The sequence below is a fragment of the Ursus arctos genome, unplaced genomic scaffold (genome assembly GCF_023065955.2).
Source record: "Ursus arctos isolate Adak ecotype North America unplaced genomic scaffold, UrsArc2.0 scaffold_3, whole genome shotgun sequence".
NCBI classification, from domain to species: domain Eukaryota; kingdom Metazoa; phylum Chordata; class Mammalia; order Carnivora; family Ursidae; genus Ursus; species Ursus arctos.
Genome location: NW_026622985.1, coordinates 49352237 through 49371085, shown reverse-complemented (window position 1 = coordinate 49371085; position 18849 = coordinate 49352237). Strand labels below are relative to the sequence as shown.

The following is an 18849-nucleotide window of genomic DNA, read 5'->3' as shown; positions in this document are numbered from 1 at the left end:
TAAAGAGGAGAGTGAGAAGTAGAAGATGAGAGATATTGCAACATGTATGGATATGCATGTGCTACAAATGGTCCTGTATAGAGGAGAAAAACTGATGATTCCAGAGATAGGGGGAGCAATCCTTAAAACTGAAACCCAAAACAAGTTATACCTGTGATTCCATTGGGATAAAATAATTGACATTTGTCTGGGGAAGTAGATTTAGTCATGCTATTTTTTTCTTTTTCATATTCATGCATACCAAAAAGCTGTCACATATGCATAGTTTTAAGAGAAATATTTTCAATGCAGCCATAATAGAATCATTGAAAAGTACATGGTTGAAACTATCTTTGTCTTTGCTTCCTCCCTCACTTCTGCATTTCTTCCTTTAAACATAGTAAACATTCCTGTAGCCCTAAATTTCAGCTCAAAAATTCATGCTGTGAGACAAATGATAGTGTGTTTCTCTCCAGTAGTACTTCGATTTACTGAAATATTTTAGGATGAAATGATATGAAATTTGCTTCAAAATAATCTTTTTGGGGGAAGGAAATGAAATGAGTAGGGGAAGAGATGAAAAAGTTGGCCCTGAGTTGATAGTTGATGAAGCATGGTGATGGGTGTAAGGTGATTCCTTATACCATTTTCTCTGCTTCTGTATGTGTTTGAAAATTTCCAAATATAAAGTTAAAAATTAAAAGAAACCTACTGTCAATACCGTACTTAATCCAAAGAAATCCATTACATGGTGAAATTTCTGATAATTTGTTAACAGGTGAAGGAGCTATTTGGGGGCACGGGAATTTTTCCAAATCATAATCAGTTCTTTTGCTTTCATATACAGCACAAAGACTTTTTATATACAGCACAAACTTTTTTTTTTTTTATCAGAAAGTGTCTCAGTTGCTTTAAGATAGAATTAATTTGGATGCTTATTGTACAAATATTTTTGGAAGACTGGACTTCTAAAAATGAAGCCTTGATTCTCTTAAAAATCCTCTTACTTTAGGTAAGTATAAAGAAATCCAAGAACACTTGTGATATGAAATATGTTCTGAGGTAAAATAATATTACAGTTACAAAACAATGCTCATCTAGCTGATTGTTACTTAACAGAATAAATAGTTGATTATGCACAGAAGGTGAAATTTCATTGCCCTAATAGTTAACACTTCTTTAAAAATAAATGGTAATTTCTGAAATTTGTCACTCTTAAATTGCTATATAAAAATATAGGTAAAAAAAGATTTTTAACCTGTCAAAGTGAGCAAATGTAGAAATAATAGTGTTGCTACATTAACTCTTCAAATATTAACCACCAAGTATTCTTTAGTGTTTTCCAGTTACTCATTAACCATTTTATACTGTTATTGTTTCTCTAGTTGTCGGTGATTTCCACCAGGGAAAGTTGAAAAACATTTTTCTAGATCAGAAAAATGGTCAGATTTATTACCAACATCCCCCTTGCTCACCATATATTCATTATTAGAAGTCCACTCTGTATTTGGGACCTATAAATCCTACTTCAAAACTTAAACCCAAAGTTATGTTGTGCAGTTTATGGTTCCTTGTGTATGGCTTTATTGCCCTCAACATTTCCTTGGTGTAAACTACTGAGCAAGGGAACAAGATTTCTTTTGTAACTGATACCTAAGTTTCTATTCTGCTTTAAGCATCTAATTTGCACTGTGAAGACATATAATTTGAGACTTGTAGCTATATCATGAAAGTACAACAGTTTACGCTGATCTCTAATTTTCTGAGTTGTACTGGCTATAATTTAAATTTTTTGCATGATTTTAACTGCAACGCAAACCAGTATACATCAGAAACCTTTGTATATTGACAGCGACTGGGAAAAGGATGCCTTGTTCTGATTTCAGATAAGCATTCCCTTTTCACAACTGCAGGTGCAAGGGAGCCCATTCATAGTATTTTCTTCAAAAGACTTATAGTCATTTGGATGGAAATACAATGCTATTACATGAGAACTTGACTGATCTTTACAAGCACGATAAATATTTTTAAAGTACTGTTATTAGTAGTAAATTCTAGAGGCAAGTAGCACTTTTTTGTCTGTGTACTGGGGACAAAATATACTTTGCTGACACCGTCTTGATCATTTTACTCTTGTGTTATATGTGTGCGTGTTTACTAAATGTAGAAAAATACTTTGTCACATATTAACACAAGATGGAATTATACTCAGTGGAAAATCTGCAATCAATGGATAGTTCCACTGAAGAGATAATTGATAATGAATGTTACTATTTCCTTTGCCTTCAAATTTCACTTATTTTGATATAAACATATAAGCCAAAAAATAACCACAAGATAAAAATTTACTCTAATTGCTCTCATTTCACATAAATGGGTAAATCTCCCTTTGAAACAAACATTAGACTACTACATGTGCAACAAATGAGTGAAACTAGCTGGATGTTTCCATGTTAAACTCTACAAGATTATGACTTGATCATTTTTATTAGCTTCAGGCAGAAACATGGCACATCAATTCAAAGCATAAGGGAAAATTTTAGTCTACAAAACAATTACAACTCTACTTCAACAGGAGAGGTCAGATAAAGGTGCTAAGAGAAATTAAGGGCTTGATGACCAAACACAGGTAAAGCAAAATTGTTTTTAATTGGCAATACTCATTGCATTAGCAAAAATAAATGTTTGGCCTATATTTAAAACCAAGAAGAACTCATCCCAAATTGATGATTACTACTATTATTTACTGTATGTTTTACTGTTTGCTAACAATCCAGTACAGCCACCTTAAATTTGCTTGTAATTCAAAAGAGCCAACACACCTTTTCATACGCTATTTGACCTGAGCTTTTCTTGTGATTTAGGATGGGAGATACTCTCCTCATTTGTAAAATAAGAACAATATACATTATAAAGAAGTATCCTTTCCAAATCAAGGCAATTCTGATAGAAGTGGCTTGCCTGAATTGAAAGCTGTCAGTCCTGGTCTAGGTTTCTGTCTCAGGGTCTCAGTCTCAGGGGCTGATCTGACTGAGGGATTAATTAGCTAGTTTTTTTTTTTGTTTTTGTTTTTGTTTTTTAAAGCTTAAAGAATATTTTCCAAGTGTGTTTAATTCATTCGGGCTGAGCACTATGATAGAAGAAACTTGAATGCAACCATCCTCTTCTTTCATGGACTCAAAACAGAAAACTCACTCCATTTTTACCAATGTACCCTGAGCCTTGAATCAAATGCTAGTGATAGGTGGATCCACAGGCAGAAAGATGGGGGACATCCTCAAAGATGCCTTCAAGGAGGATGCCTTTAAGGATGGAGCAGAACCCCTAAATTTGCTTATGTAAATATGACCTTCCACTCTTCCAAACTTCCATTCTATTACTACTTCCTCCCAAACCCCGGAGCAACACACAGAGTCTCCTAGTACAATTAGTTATTGCTGTCATTCCGGGGCGGAAATACTTGACACCTGGCCTCCCTCTGGCCGCCTGAATGGAGGACGCTGCCACACACCCGCCCTTCTGAAGTTCTCAGGGCAAATGGAAGCTGACATTGGGCCACTTACCTGGCCAGGATGTTCTTCGTCACAGCCCAAGACCTTTGGGGAAGAGAAGAAAACAAAAGAAAACAAAACAACTTACCACTCTGGCCCAGTCCAAGAACAACTAAAAACACCCAGGCCGCCCGAAGGAATGGGGCAGGACCTGGCCGGCAGTTTTGCAGGCAGACAAATGCGGCAGTAAAAAAAGCCAGGGCGGAGCGGCACATAATGCAAAAGCAGCCCGCACCGCGCCCGCCGCCTGGCTGCTATCCGGATGCGCGCTGGCGACTCCCGGGCGCACCTCGGGGCCCGCGGGCCAAGTGTCGCTAGGACGTTTCCCGCAGGCCCAGCAGGCGGACGCTGCGGCTCGCAGCAAGCGGTGCAGGTACGCTGGCCCGGACACCGCTTGGCATCTCAGGGCCCCCGAGGCCCTGCCAGCTTGGTTCGGCGGGTCCCGCGATCTCCGCAAGAAGCACCTCCTCTGACGGTCAATGGCCCGGGGCGGCGACGCGAGCGAAGGCTCAGCAGCCCGCTCTGGGACAAAGAAAAGAGCTTTTGTTTCTCTCCAGCCGATGGGGCTTCTGCTGCATAAATCAGCTTAGTGAACAGCCAAACAGAATCAAACCCAAACAAAGCCCGAAGCCTGGGGGAAAAACCAGCCTAAAGTACTATCACTGGGTGATGCTGCATCTGTGGGAGGGGACGCCAGCGAGGCCGAAGGGGAAAAAAGTCGATGGCGCATCAATCAGCGCGAGCTTCTTCCACAGGTGGGCAGGGAGGCCAATTCCACTTAGTTACAGCTTTGCAGCCTCCTCAGCTGAGCGGCGGGCAAAGTCAAAGCGGCAATGTCCTGGCTGCCGAGGGAGGAAGCGCGGGGTGCCAGCAGCTAGGGGAAACGGCTCCGGCAGCACCTAGAAGCCCCCGCCGGCGCCCGCAGACACACAGCGAGGCATAGCAGCTCCCCGCTTGGCCGGGAGTGGAGCGCACCGCCGCTAGCACAGGAGGGGAGGTTCCGCGAGGGTGCAGTAGCCCGGCCTTGCGGGGCGGGAGCTTCGTGCCCTCGTCCTTCTGGCCCCAGTGTGCGGCTCACGGCGTCCCGCCGTCCAGAACCCGGGCAGCTGGCGCACTCTGGGGTGCACCCCGCGGGGAGGCGAGGGAAGCGAGGCTGGCTAGGGGCGGGGGAGCAGTGGTCCTGCTCCGGCCCCCGGGTGGGGGGGCTTGCGAAGTGCTGATAGCAGGGCGCGCTCGGGGCCGCGAGTTGCTAGGAAACCGCCCCACGCTACCCAGCGCCTCGCCCCGGCCGCCTGCAGGCGCAGCGGCGGCTCCGGCGGCAGCAGCAGCAGCAACAGCTCGGAGCAGCGTGGGCGGGACATTGGTGAAGCATGAAGTCACCGCGGCCCACACTCGCTCTTTGTTTTGCTCACTCCAGCTCTTTTTCTCCCCCTTGGCTCTGATAGTTGTCATGCCCACCGTTAACAAGAGCTCCTGATGCGTAGCTGCGCAACAAGAATCGCTCCCCCTGTTCCCTTTTCCCCTCCTCGCCGAATCCCTACACCCCAACGCTCCCCTAGCCAGTATGGAGACTCGCTCAGTACTAATGGCAGCTGCGCACAAACCCCAGCCTCTCACCCGGGCACTCTGCGCTCCTTTGTTCCGAGATACTGCCCGGCAGCTGCAGCATACAAAGTAGAGCATGGGGGCCTCTCCCCGCCCCCAACACCCTCTGTTCCGCGGGTGCGCGCTGCCAACTTTGCTTGCAGATTTAGGAGCTCACCCTTTACCCCACCCCGAGACCGTCCGGCATCTCCCCAACACTTGGAGAATTGGTCCAGTCCGCAGAGGCCATACCCGGAGCTGCTAGCTGAAATTTCTCGCGCCTCCTTCTCCTCTCCGAGTCTGAGCCCTGCGCTGAACAGCCTTGTTCTTCCCAAGGTCTGGTGGTGGCTCTGGGTTTTGCTAGTAACAGTGGGTCTTTTGACCTTAAGCGTCACCTTTCCAATAAACGGAACAAAAAAGTTACAAAGTGCGGCGAAGCGAGAGAGAGAAGCTAAGGAGAGGAGGAGAGAGGGCGTTTCTGCCCGCTTGCAGCTCAGAAATTTAAGCTCAAAAACGGAGCGGGTATTAAGCTGGGCAACTATCGGAGAAGCCGCACGCCTCCTGGGATCCTGTCACTACCACTCTAGGCCGAGGGAGGGAACCCAGTCCCCCGGATTGAAAACAAGGCACTGTTTCCAATCTGAGACACAGTGATGGTTTTCTTTTTCCTCTAGGGGCAGGAGTGGTTCCCTGTGGTAAAGTCTGACCTCTCATTTTTCCACTAGCTGCCTGCCCGACGTCTTTCATAGGGTACCCTCCTCTTACAGGCATCAGACCAGTCCAGCCAGGTCAAGGTGAAATATGCGGGAGTTTCCCCTCTCCTTATTTGTTTAATAGTTTCCATCTCCATATTTGGAGTAAAAAAACAAGTAGGAGGCTTTGTCTGTCTCTTTCTCTCTCTCTTTTTTTCTGTTTTCTAATTGTTAACTGAGTGAATGGAAAGTACCTGGTTAATAAACCACAACATTGAAAACTCCCCCTTTTCAGGTGTGGACTGCACATTGGGACCCACAGAATTAGCTAAGCAAACCAAGAACCCAGCTGGAAAATTACAAGTGCCTTAGATCCACAAAGCAGGTCCTTTTGAGAGACCAAACAAATGTTTCAAACCCAAAAAGACTGATACTCTTAAACACAATTCACTATAGGCAATGTACTCTGAATAGATAATTAAATCTAGCTCAGCTTCTTAATTTCTTTCTTTGGTTCCAAGTTTAAACAGCTCCAGTTTTGCTTTCCGTGGTCCTAAAGGGAAGGCCTGGAAAGTGGCTGGGATGGGGGTGAAGACTTTAAATTTGAACACAAAAGGAGCATATTCAAGCTCTCATTAGTCCGTCTTCAATGGTGAAGAATGTGTATTTTCCAGAGATTATTTTACAGTCTTAAGTAATACAGCGACTGTTGAGACAGTGTAGTGTTACAATGAAGAAAAAAAGTCGATTCATAGTCCCTTTAAGGACGTGTGTATAAGTGCACTCTGTACTGTAAAGTGACTAACATATCAGAGTTTCACGACATATTTAAAAATCTAACTCTCTATGTTAGAAGTGTAAATAGCAATTTTGGTAGTAAATAAAATGTAAATTTATGTAAATAATAATGGATGTAGTTTTGTGACATTGAATAGGTATGCACTAATTTTTAATTCTATACATATCTTCTTTGACTTACAATGGGGTTATGTCTTTATAAATCCATCATAAGTTGAAAATACTGTAAGTTGGAAATGCATTTAATACACCTAACATACAAATATTGTAGCTTGGCCTAGCCTACCTTAAACACACTCAGAACACTCACATTAGCCTGCAGTTGGGCAGTATCATCTAACACAAAGTCTACTTTATAATGAAGTATTGACTATTCACATGAAATCTATTGACTACTGTATTGGAAGTGAAAAACAGAATATTTGTATGTGTACAGAATGGTTGTAGGTGTATTGGCTGTGTACCCTTGTGGTAGCATGGCTGAATGGAAACAGTGGCTAGCTGGTGCTGCCCAGCATGAGAGGTAGGTATCCCACCCCACATCACTAGCCTGGGAAAAGATTAACATTTGAATGCAGTTTCTACTGAATTCATACCACTTTTGTACCATTGTAAAGTTAGAAAATGGTGAGTCAAACTGTCATTTAGTCAGGGACTGCCTGTATTGTTAGATGTCTATATATTCTATATATTCTACATACTAGGCAAAAACAACTGTGTAATAAGAGGAATAAAACAGTTTGTAAATCTGTTGCAGGAAATTTTGGAGCCCTTTAAAAAGAAAGACTTCCATGTTTTGTTATATGAAACCCATGCAAATGCGTAGCAGGATGCCAGTTTTATGGAGTTGTTGAAGAATAATTACAGCACCATTTATCACCGCTTCCCAGTTGTAAAGAGGTTATAATTCCGGTTATCAAAATAAACTAAGACAGTATCCCAGCTGAGACTGTGATCCTGGCAAGTTATTTACAAACAAGTTATCTGTACATTTTGGGCTGTAAAGATAAAAGTGAATTCTCCTGAGCTCTGTGAATCACCCATAGGGTTTTCTTTCAGTAAATAAAATTAGGGCCCAGGAACAAAAGTTTGGTTTTTTCAGTAAGTGTCATTGGTCACCACAACTCATCCTTTTTTCTATAAGAAAATATGTAAGATACCGTGAAGAAATATGGTATTGTTATCTTCATCATAGTACCTGAAGAATTCTAGCAGAGAAAAAAAATGTTCCAAAAGATGGTTAGTTGATTAATTCCTGTTTCTATGATGTTCTGCTTTCTTGCTTTGAAATTTCTGACAGCTAATTTTTCATCATTTGTGGTAATGAGAGCAAATGAAATTCACGGATAGTCTAAAAATAACATTTTAGCTATTCATTCCAATCTTCCCTATCATCAGATTTTTTTTAGTTGTTAATAAGTCATAAAATTTAGATGAATTAAGTTTCTTCCCTGTTCCTTTGATTTCTCCTTAACCTTGATTTCCTGCTAACTCAGTTTATAGGTGAGAAATGAATAGGGTATAAATGGATAGCAGCAGTGAGAGAGACATATGAGAGACTGCTTCTTTCAGTGTGTATTCAACCTTTAACTAGATTTTGTCCAAATTATTGACCTCATGGATACAGTTAAAACCATATGTACATTTTAATATTATATCTTTCTGAAGTTAGGATCAGATATTCAGTAGGTCGTAAGCAGATGTTCACAAGTTGTCTGTAATCTTGTTTCATCTACAGCTCTAAGGAGATAATGATTGATCCAGTAAGTGGGATGTATTATTGTGACTATGACTTCTAGCTTCTTCCAGTGATAAAGAACATAAGCCACTGGGAGGTAGTTTTCACTGAAATATTATATTAGGTAGTGTTCCTCATACTGTGGACTGAAGACCGACTACAATATAATCATCTGTTGAGTGATTCCTTAGCTCTATTCCAGGAGTTTCTGAATTCATAGATCTGGTGTGTTATCCAGAAGTATTTATTACTATAAGATCCTCAAATGGTTCCTTAAGTACTGAGGTTTAAGAACCCTTCCCATAATAGATTAATACAGAAACTCCTCAAAGGCCTCTTGGGTGCTTATTGACAAACTCCAGTATCAGATGCAAAGTCAAAGAAAAATGAATTGCTGGAGCCAATGTCCCTTCCCAAGATATTCTATGAATGATAAACTCTGTGAGATGTTTTCAGAAACAGATTTCCATGACTAAGTTTGGGAAATGCTGGGTTAAAGTTAAGTAAAATCCTTTACTGGAGGATTTTCTAGAAACTTATACAGGCTACATGCAACTGGATTCTCCAAAGGAAGAACCCCTTTCCAGAGAACATTTCACAGACTAATTTCTATAAAGCACACTGCTAAATGAATCCTATTTTACGAAAGTAGAAACTAAAAATAAGGTTGGTGAGGAGACTGACCTTACTTCTTCAAGAGAATTATTGAGCAGACATAAATTAGAGCTCTGAGTCTTGTCCACTACCTCATATCAGTGATGACTTTTGGTTTCAAGTAAAGGAGTCAGACTGTGACTGCCCTAAGTGAAAAGGGAAATTATTGGAAGGAAATTGGGAGCTCACAGAAGAGGCTGAGAGACCAGGATTGAACAAAGTCAAAAACCAAGGGAGGCATAAGCAGGGGCAGTAAGCACCCAATAAATAAGACTGCTTTTTGAATCATCCCTTCATGTTTGTACCACTTGCTCAAGATTCAGGATCCTGGCTGGAAATGTTGAATTTTCAGAACTTCAGTCACATGAGTCCCCTGGCCTTTTGGGGGTAGAGGGAGAGGAGGAGGAGCTCTTGCCTTTGGCTTCCTCAGTGGAAAATATAATACTCTTTCCCAACGAGATGGCACAAAATTGCATAGGGTGTTGAAGGGAGCCCTGTAAAGTGACAAATGCTCATCACTCAGATATTCTGACTTCCACTGGCTATTGCTTTGCATTACATTTGGATTTAAGGTCACAAAGAAGTTTTAATTTAACTACCCTGCCTACTAACTGATACTTTGGTTAGTAGTGTTAGTTATCTTCATGGGTACTTTTGAATGAAACATTTTCTATGTGCACAGTCTAATCCTAGCTTTCTGTTATTTTTCTATAAGCTGCAGTTGCCCACAGTGATAATAACTTTATTCAGATGTATTCTTCATTGGCTGCCTTTTCCTCCTCATTTCCCCACTCTTCCCTAGCATTTTCTTGTCTCAGGGTCTTCTTCTGGAGGAACCTAACTAAGACAAATAATAAATGAGCCTGGAAACCACTCTCCAGAGTCCTCCACGTGTGAATTTGAATTTTTTTTTTTTTTAAAGATTTTATTTATTTATTTGACAGAGAGAGACAGCCAGCGAGAGAGGGAACACAGCAGGGGGAGTGGGAGAGGAAGAAGCAGGCTCATAGCAGAGGAGCCTGATGTGGGACTCGATCCTGGTACGCCAGGATCACGCCCTGAGCCGAAGGCAGACGCTTTAACGACTGCGCTACCCAGGCGCCCCCTGAATTTGAATTTTATTCTTGTCTAGCTATTAGGCAACCCACAGAATAAAAAGTACAGGAGCTTTGGAGCCTGAAAAAAAAACTGTTTGAATCTATACTTAGTAGCTGTAGAACCATAGGCAAATTATTTACCTTCTCTGAGCCTCAGTTTATTCACTTATGCACAACAAAATTAAAATAGCTACCAAAATTGCAAATTAAAACAATGAGATACCAGTATACTTCTATTGGAATGGTCAAAATCCAAACACTGACAACTGGTGAGGATATGGAGCAGTAGGAACCCTCATTCATTGCTGGCATGGAATGCAAGAGGTACAACCACTTTGGGAGAGTTTCATGGATTCTTACAGAACTAAACACACTCTTACCATATAATCCAGCAATTGCACTCCTTGGTATTTACCCAAAGAAGCTGAAAATGTATGTCTACACAAAAACCTACACGTGGATGTATATAGCAGTTTTATTCATAATTGTCAACACTTGCAAGCAATCAAAATGTTCTTTCATAGGTGAAGGGATAAATAAACTGTGGTATATCCAGACAATGGAATATTATTCAGTGCTAAAAAGAAATGAGCTTTCAAGCCATGAATAGATATGAAGGAACCTTAAATGTATATTGCTAAATATAATAAGCCAATGTGAAAAGTCTACATAATGTACGATTCCAACGATATGACATTCTGGAAAGGCAGAAGTGTGGAAATAGTAAAAAGATGGTTGCTAGAGTAAGGGGAGAGGAAATGATAAATTGATGGAGCACAGCGAATTTTTGGGGTGGTTAACCAACTCCATATAATACTACAATGGTGGATACACATCATTGTACGTTCGTCAAAACACATAGAATGTAAAACATCAAGAGTGAACCCTAATGTAAACTATGGACTTTGGGTGATAATGATGTGTCAGTTTAGCTTCAGTCATTCTTTCAAGTGTACTGCTATGATATGGGATATTGACAGTGGGGAAGGCTATGTGTATCAGGGTGCTAAGAGCGTATGGGAACCCTCTGTACTTTCCATTCAATTTTGCTATGAACCTAAAACTTCTCTAGAAAGTAAAGTTTAGGGGTGCCTAGGGGGCCTAGTTGGTTAAGCGCCAGATTCTTAATTTTAGCTCAGGTCATGATCTGAGGGTCCTGCGATCCAGCCCCGCGTTGAGCTCCACACTCAACAGGGAGTCTGCTTCTCCCTCTCCCTCTGCCCCTCCCTCCGTTGTTTCTTTTTCTTTCTGTCTCTCAAATAAACAAATATTTTAAAAAATAAAAGTAAATTTTATATAACATACACACACAAAACTACCGAATAAGATTATTGTGAGAATCAAAGGAGAGATCATGTATGAAACATGTTAGAATTCACCATATATTCTACAAACAGTTTTTGCGATGGCAATTTAGATTATTTAAATTTCACAATATAAACAACACTGAAAATACATACTTTTTTCAAGACTTGCAATTTGTCATAAAAATACCATCAAATATCTTTGGTTTTGAAGAATATATAACTTTCCTTTTCTGGTAACTATACAATTCTTTACCCACATTAATAGATGTAGTAAGCATGACTTAATATAGATGCCTGTAATCCTAGCATTTTTTATGATGGTCTAGTTTTATGTCTTCTTAATCAAACAAAATTGTTCTGCAATCTTTTCAGCCTGAAGTCCTCCGTGTACAGTTTGACATAAAACTGTATGAAAACCTCGCTTATTTGTACGTGACAGGGACAATATACTTAACTGCCTTTTCTTTAAAATCCAACATGTTTAAACTTATATATAGTCAGGAGGGCAATATGAATATGTAGTGTATTTTAAATGTTATTGCTTTATTGCTCATTGCTCTAAATGGATAGCAATGTTAAGGACCCACAGCTGGTTTTCCCAAATAAAGGTATCAGCAGATATTAAAAAGACAACATTTCACCATTGACATAGTTCATCTGTTGAGCCAGGATGGTATGTGGACTGATTTGCACATCATTACACAGCTAAAGGCCTTTCTGAACTTCAATAACTCAGAGTGAGCCCACCACTAAAATTTTCCTTTTCAGCATTTTCTCATGATCACATAGCCTCTGGAGAATGAAGTCACTACAAAATTTAAATTATTCTAATCAGATTCACATGGCATTTTTATACTTGGAATGCTTCCATTCTCAGCCCCCTTCTCCAATTTCAAAATTACTTCATGTTTCACCTTGAAGAATGTGACCTTTTAGCATAGTGAGGAAATTCTTTGTAAATTAGGCACAGGATATTCAATTTCAACATTCACTTAACAAATATGTAAATATTTATTGAACATTTGCTATGTGTAAAGTGATAGAGCCTATGGAAAATATAAGCATCAGTAAAATCCAGTCCTTTTCTCAAAGATATTTAATCTGATTTGGAAATAATATGTAATGACAAAAGATGACTGAGTTGGTAAATAGAACAGGTCAGAAATAGACTCTAACATCAATAATAATTTAATATAATGCAAACTATGCCTTGAAAATTGATGGAGAGGGAATAAATAATTCAACAAATGGTTTTGGGATAATTGTAAGCCATTTGGAAAAAAACAATATTAATTTAGAAACTTACTGTATATCCAAATACATTCATGATGGATTGAAGGGCTTATGCGTAAAACTACAAATCTATTTCTATTTTTTTCTGATACTCGCATTAAATTTCTTTCTAAAATGTAAAGATTATTTATCCAATTTCAAAAGAACAAATCAGCAAATCTGATGGTGACTTCTTTAAAACTTAGGTGTTTATACATACTTCAGAAAAGGGTATAAATAATACCATAGACTGTGTTCATACAATCAATAAGAAAACTACAATAGATTAATAGATTCTCTACAGTAGATTAATGTGCAACCCTAATTTCATGTCTGGGAAGTTAGTCCTCTAAAGATTCAGAAATATAAGAAAATTGTTTATAAAGATGCACATTTCAGTATGATATAAAATAACAACAAAAAAGTGCAATGATATTTTTGGTCTTTTGAACCCTTTTCAAGCTAAAGCAGCAGAGAAGATTATCAAGGGATTTTGTTTTATTTTGTTTTCTTTTTTTTTTTTTTTTGTAAAGATTTTATTTATTTGAGAGAGAGAAAGAGCACAAGTAGAGGAAGCAGCAGAGGGAGAGGGAGAAGCAGACACCCTGTTGAGCAGGAGAGGGAGCCCGATGCCGGATTCGATCCAACATGACCCGAGCTGAAGGCAGACACTTAACCAACTGAGCCACCCAGGTGCCCGAGGGCTTTCCTTCTGAAACACAAATCTAAACTTGTTATTCTTTTCTTAAATCTTTCTGTGGTTCATCTTATGCTATTCTCCAGCTTTCTCTAAGCCATGAAAGAGAACTTTAGTTAGCATCAGCTATGAAACCTTGGATGTTCTGGCCCCAAATCACAATTCCCAGTGCCATTTTGTATGACATCTCTCTTGACTACCCTATGCTCTACAGAAGAGAATCCTGATTTTCTATAAGCACTTTCACTTGCCTTTTCATAGGCTTTAACATCAGCTGGCCATGTTTTCCCCACCGCTTTTTCCTTTCCTTTTGTCCCACTGTATTGTTAAGAATAATTTTTAATGCCGTTTTTACCAAGTCTTTCAGGATTTCTCTTGGCATAATCTACAATATCTTCCACTTTTAAGTAATCTTTAAATAAAAATTTTTCATTAAAAAAGTAATATCTTTTTATTATAGAAAATTTGAGGACTATATTACATTTTCATGGTGAATTTTATTTGCCTTATTTTTATGTAGTTTTGTTCATACTGGATCTACCATTTTTGTTTTTAATATGCATTCTTCATGAACATCTTTCTATGTTATATATTATTCCCTAGTGAGTTTGTTATTCAGTTTACTTAAATATGCTCCTTGATTTCACCAGATTCTTGGCAGTGAAACAGATAGCTTACTCAAACTGGCTAATTTGAGGAGAATTTGTTAATAAAGAGGCTATTTATAAACATGGGGGTAGAGTGTCAGTGATAATGCTGTATTCTTGAGCTAAAAACCGTGGAGAGATGCATCACTGTCTTCCGGCTTCAGCGAGTAAGAGAAGGGTGCATTACTAAACCCCAGAGGTATTGAGTGTGTGGATATCACCTGGCAAGTTCTGTCACCTTTGTTCAAGAGTCACAGCCAGCCTGAAGTCATTTGCACAGAAGGGACAGGAAGAATAACTGCCCCTACTTCATTCTTTTCCTCCCTTCTCTGATGTCCTGTTAAGACATACCATGGACGAAGCCTATCCCTAAGTAAGAGGGTAGTGGAGCCATAGCCAGGGTCCAGACAGGCTGGCCCCTCAAGGCAGAGAGTGTAGTGGAGTAGAAAGCTAGTGGAGCAAACAAAAGATACCTGGCATCCCTTAGGATGGGATGGGGGTCGTTTATGGTTTTTGACCTTCTTAATAACAAACATATTTGCACAAATCTTTTTTAAAATTCTTAAATATTTAAGGCTTTCTCCTTAGGAAAAATTTTCAAGGTGAAGTAACTGGGTCAAAGGTTAGATACATTCTCAGGGCTCTTGATACTTCCTGCCAAATAGCTGTGCTTTTCCAAAGGACCCAGAAAAACAAGAGTAAAAGGACATGTTGGGAAGTTTTGCCCAGTGAAGAGCCCAGCCATGGGAAATCATCGTGTCTTTGGAAATAACATTTTAAGGCAGGCTCCCAGCAGGAAATGGAAAGCAGAGTTAAGCTGTATAATTGAAGCCTAAAGGGTAAATTTTATGGAAGGGAACAAGTGATAGTGTAGTCTTCTGGGGCTTATAGCAGTAGGAACTTTTAGCACCCTAGTCTTGAAGGATCAAGAAGAGGCAGTATTTCAAGGAACACACACACAGAAGGTATGGAGGAGCTGTATAAAAAAAGCTTCCAGACAGGAAGAAAGGAACCCATTGGTGAACCAGCAGGGGAAAAACAAGGCAAATAAAGATCTTGATATCAATTTCTTCCTACCCTCCAAACTCCTGCCAGTGCCTCAGATGGGTCTAACCCAATGAAAGCCAGAGATAAAGTAACCCTTCAAGGCAATCTACGCTGGCTAGTTTCCTGGGATACAAAGAGGGTAGATAAGGGAACTGGATGTGAAAATAGAAAATATCCAACCTATTTAGCTTCAAAGGAGATCAAATAGCCAAGAAAAAGGAGATTGGCTTTATTAAGATATCCATAATCTACCTTGGCAAGATTAGCAAAAGAAACATGAAAATTTTCCTTTACTCTAAATTTCCAGTTCTTGCCTAATTAATAAGTGTTTTTATTGCTGTGAGCAAATGTCATTTCCCTCTCAAATATACCCCTAACTGCTTGAATTTCGTGGATCTTCTTGACTGACTATGAAACACACATTTCAGAATCAAATATAAACACATGTTTTGTTTGGCCCTCATTCTATCTGCCTATAGAGTGGTTTAACTTTTTAAAAAATTTTTTTGCCAAATGCTTTAAAATCAGGAGATATCATAAAATCCAACTTTTAGCTTCTTTTGAACAGTCATACTACTGGACACAACTAGGCCTTCATTTCTGCAGGGCATTGAATCGGAGCTGCATATCTGCTGCTACCTAAGAAGGAGAAGAGCCCAGGCTCTTCAGTTTGCCACAGTCTTCACCACTCCCTGTTGTATTTTTGATCATCAGTTACTGGTTTTCAGTTCGTATAACGAGGCTGGTTTTGCTCATATATGTTACATGCCCATGTCCTGTAGACATTTAAGTTTGTGGTCCCTGCACGAGTGGCTCATAGGCAGAGGAGGCCTCCGATTCTTTATTTTCTTAGGATCAACTGAACATTGAATGTCAATGCGGCAGCTACATTATGAACAATGGGGGGTGGTATAAGTAAAACTACTGACAATCTTTTCACAATTCCTTTTACCAAATAGTGATTGTCTGTTACCTGTCCTGTGTCCTGGCCCTCACCACTTTCCAGGATGCCTCTTCCCTCTGATTTGATTTGACCTGCAGGAAGTGGCTTGGAATTAAAAAAGCTTTTCTCCCATTAAAACAGATTTCTTTTTATGAAACTAGACACTTCCCAGATGGTTTTAGGTCCTGAGACTAAATAATAAAATGGCCCTCTATTTAGTCCTGAGACTAAATAATAAAATGGCCCTCTATTGAAGGTGGTATTAGAAAGCTGCTCAAGCAGAGATATATGTACAACTGGGCAACCTCAGGTTTTGTTACTTGCATAAGTGTTCAATAAGACACTGACCTAGCACCTTTAAGAAACTCTTTGTCAACACTCCTTAGAATATTAGAAAGGTTAAAAGACAACAAGAGTTTAAAGAACTTAAAGGTTCGTTTTAAATATTTTACCCAGATAGCAAACAATATGTCTCTAGAGAAAGGAGAGAAGTAACAACTGGAGACATAGTTACCACATGACCTTACTTGAGAAAAACAGAGCTTGAAAAATCAGTCCATAAACCTTACTCTGTCTCTGTTTTCTCTTACCTGTTTTAGACCCTAAGGCAGAAGATTCAAGGGCATATTCGAATACATGTACATTCATGTTTTGAGGAAGGTGAAAAATAATTTTTGCTGACAGGAAACTAGGTTGTTAAGACTAAGCAGGATTCAAAGAGATAAAGTTCTTGGTAGGACATCTTAGAGTAAGTAAGTGATTAAAGCCCTTTAAGCATAAACTGAGAAGTTCTCTCAAGGGTCAGTCATCCTGAGACCTAAAAGAACCTGGATCAGCTGCGTGAACAGGATCAGGAGGATTAGAGGTGGTACCTGAGCGTGGGTGAGGTGAAGAAAAGGGCAAAATCCAGGCGTGAGTGAGAAGTTTTACGGACTGAAATGAAAAGTGAGAGTTTTAGTAAGATGAATAAGGTCTGAGAATCCAATGTGAAACATGGTAACTATAGTTGGTAGCACTGTATTGTATAGTTGAAAACTGCTATGGGGGTAGAAACATGTTCTCGTAAAAGAAGATAAATATGTGAAGTGATTGATGTGAAAAAGATAAATATGTGAAGTGATTCCCCCCTGAATGGGGGGAATTCTTTCATAGTGTATACCTATATCAAATCACCATGATGTACACTTTAAGTATGTTATCATTTTATATGCCAATTATACTTCAGTGAAACTAAAATTTTTTAAAAAGTAAGATTTTTTTTAACTAAATGCAGTACTTACCTTAGGTTTTTATCCTTATACATTTTATGCTGACCAAATTGTAACTGAACCAATTTATATCTTTATTCTATTACTAATTTAAGAAACATATATAGAGCTTCGGTGTATCCCTATCTTTCTCCTAAATGCTAGGATACAATAATTAATGACAGAGTCTCTGTGTCCTAGGACTTCATGGTACACTGAGGAGGATAGTCATTTTAAAAATAACTACAATATAATTGTATATTGATTATATAAGCAATATTAGCAATATATTTGGAACATGTGAGGTAGTATAGGGAAGTGAAAAATTTACTTCATCTGGGAATCAGGAAAGACTTTACATGAGAGAAACTTGTGCAGGGTTTTGAAGACTGAGGAATGGATACTGGGGTAATGAAGTGAATGGAACAGAATGTGCAAGAGCCCAGAGCTATTAAGTCTTGTAGTGGGTTCCAGTTTAACTGTGGAAGATAGTAGCCAATAATGAGGCTAGAGAGGTGTGTAGAAATAGACCATGGAAGACCCTGTTGGCCAAGGAGCTTAAACTTCCTCCTGCACATAATGAGGAGTCATTGTGACGTTCTAAGCAGGCAGATGATTTGGTTATCTTGGCATTTTGGTTATATCAGTTTGACGTTAGTGTGGAGAGTGGATGTGAGAGGTGAGACTGGAGCAGGATTAGGTGAGATGTGCAAAGACCTGGGCCAAGAAAGTGGTATTTGGTGATAGAGAGGAGGTGATAGATTTGAGAGAGATTTATATTTAGGAGATTTTTAAGAAAGATATTTAGGGTACATTTAGTGATTAGTCAAGGAATATAAGAGGAAAACTAAGATACCCTGGGGAAGATAATTTAGAAGTGGCCTGAAGGAATTTCAGATGGAGATATCCAGAAGACAGTTGGGAATATAGGTCTGAAGCTTGAAAGAGAAGTGTATACTGTTATTATAGATCTGAGAGTAAAAATATGCTAGGTGATGTATGAAGTCATGAGTATTCTTTGGGGAATCTGTAGAAGAATTGCAGATTATGGCCAAGAAGAGGAATCTGTGAAACAGCAATTGAAGGCTGAGACAGGATGGTCAATGAGACAAAAGAACAAGGGTACTGGAGACTCACTGATAGAAAACAAGAAAAGCTGAAACATATCTAAAAGGGAAGAATGATTAGAAGGTCAAATGCTACAGAAAAGTCAATTCTTATAAGGGCTTCAAATGCCCTGTTAGACTGGAACCCAGAAGATCACTGTTGTTGTTAGGGGAGCATCCTCTGTGAAGGAAGGTGCGTTAGAAGCCAGACTGCACTACGTGAACAAGTCGGAGACATCTTTAGAGATGCTGACATGAGGGGAGGATAAAAAAGGTCAGAATAACCTGAGAGAAACTTCTACATTTCTCCAAGAATTTTATATATGCTGCCATATTATTATTTTTTATAAAATCAGTATGGAAACATTTACTTTGTATCACAACATAAACTATGTCTATAGGGCAGCTTATCTGTTGTCAGTTTCCTGGGGGTAGGAATTGACATTTCAGATTTCAATCTAAAAGGAAATAAGTAATACGTATAACACTT

General features: G+C 39.4%; 1 protein-coding gene and 1 pseudogene across 3 annotated transcripts in view; one reads left to right on the top strand and one right to left on the bottom strand.

Moving 5' to 3' along the window:
* ITGB8 (integrin subunit beta 8) overlaps positions 1-5709 on the bottom strand; it is a 75540-nt gene extending 69831 nt beyond the window's left edge. The window contains exons 1-2 of one of the 3 annotated variants that reach the window (XM_057304349.1): positions 5367-5709; positions 3543-3575 (exon numbers count right to left, since the gene is read on the bottom strand). Coding sequence is in view for 2 of the 3 variants with exons in the window: in XM_057304351.1 (XP_057160334.1) it covers positions 3619-3745 (127 nt within the window). In the remaining variant the exon portion in view is untranslated. Of the gene's footprint in view, positions 1-3542; positions 3576-3618; positions 4716-5366 lie in introns of those variants that run through there. The other 2 variants (XM_057304351.1, XM_026507192.4) reach the window with 2 other exon arrangements.
* Positions 5710-7041: 1332 nt separating this feature from the next.
* LOC123001784 (60S ribosomal protein L6-like) overlaps positions 7042-18849 on the top strand; it is a 66988-nt pseudogene continuing 55180 nt past the window's right edge.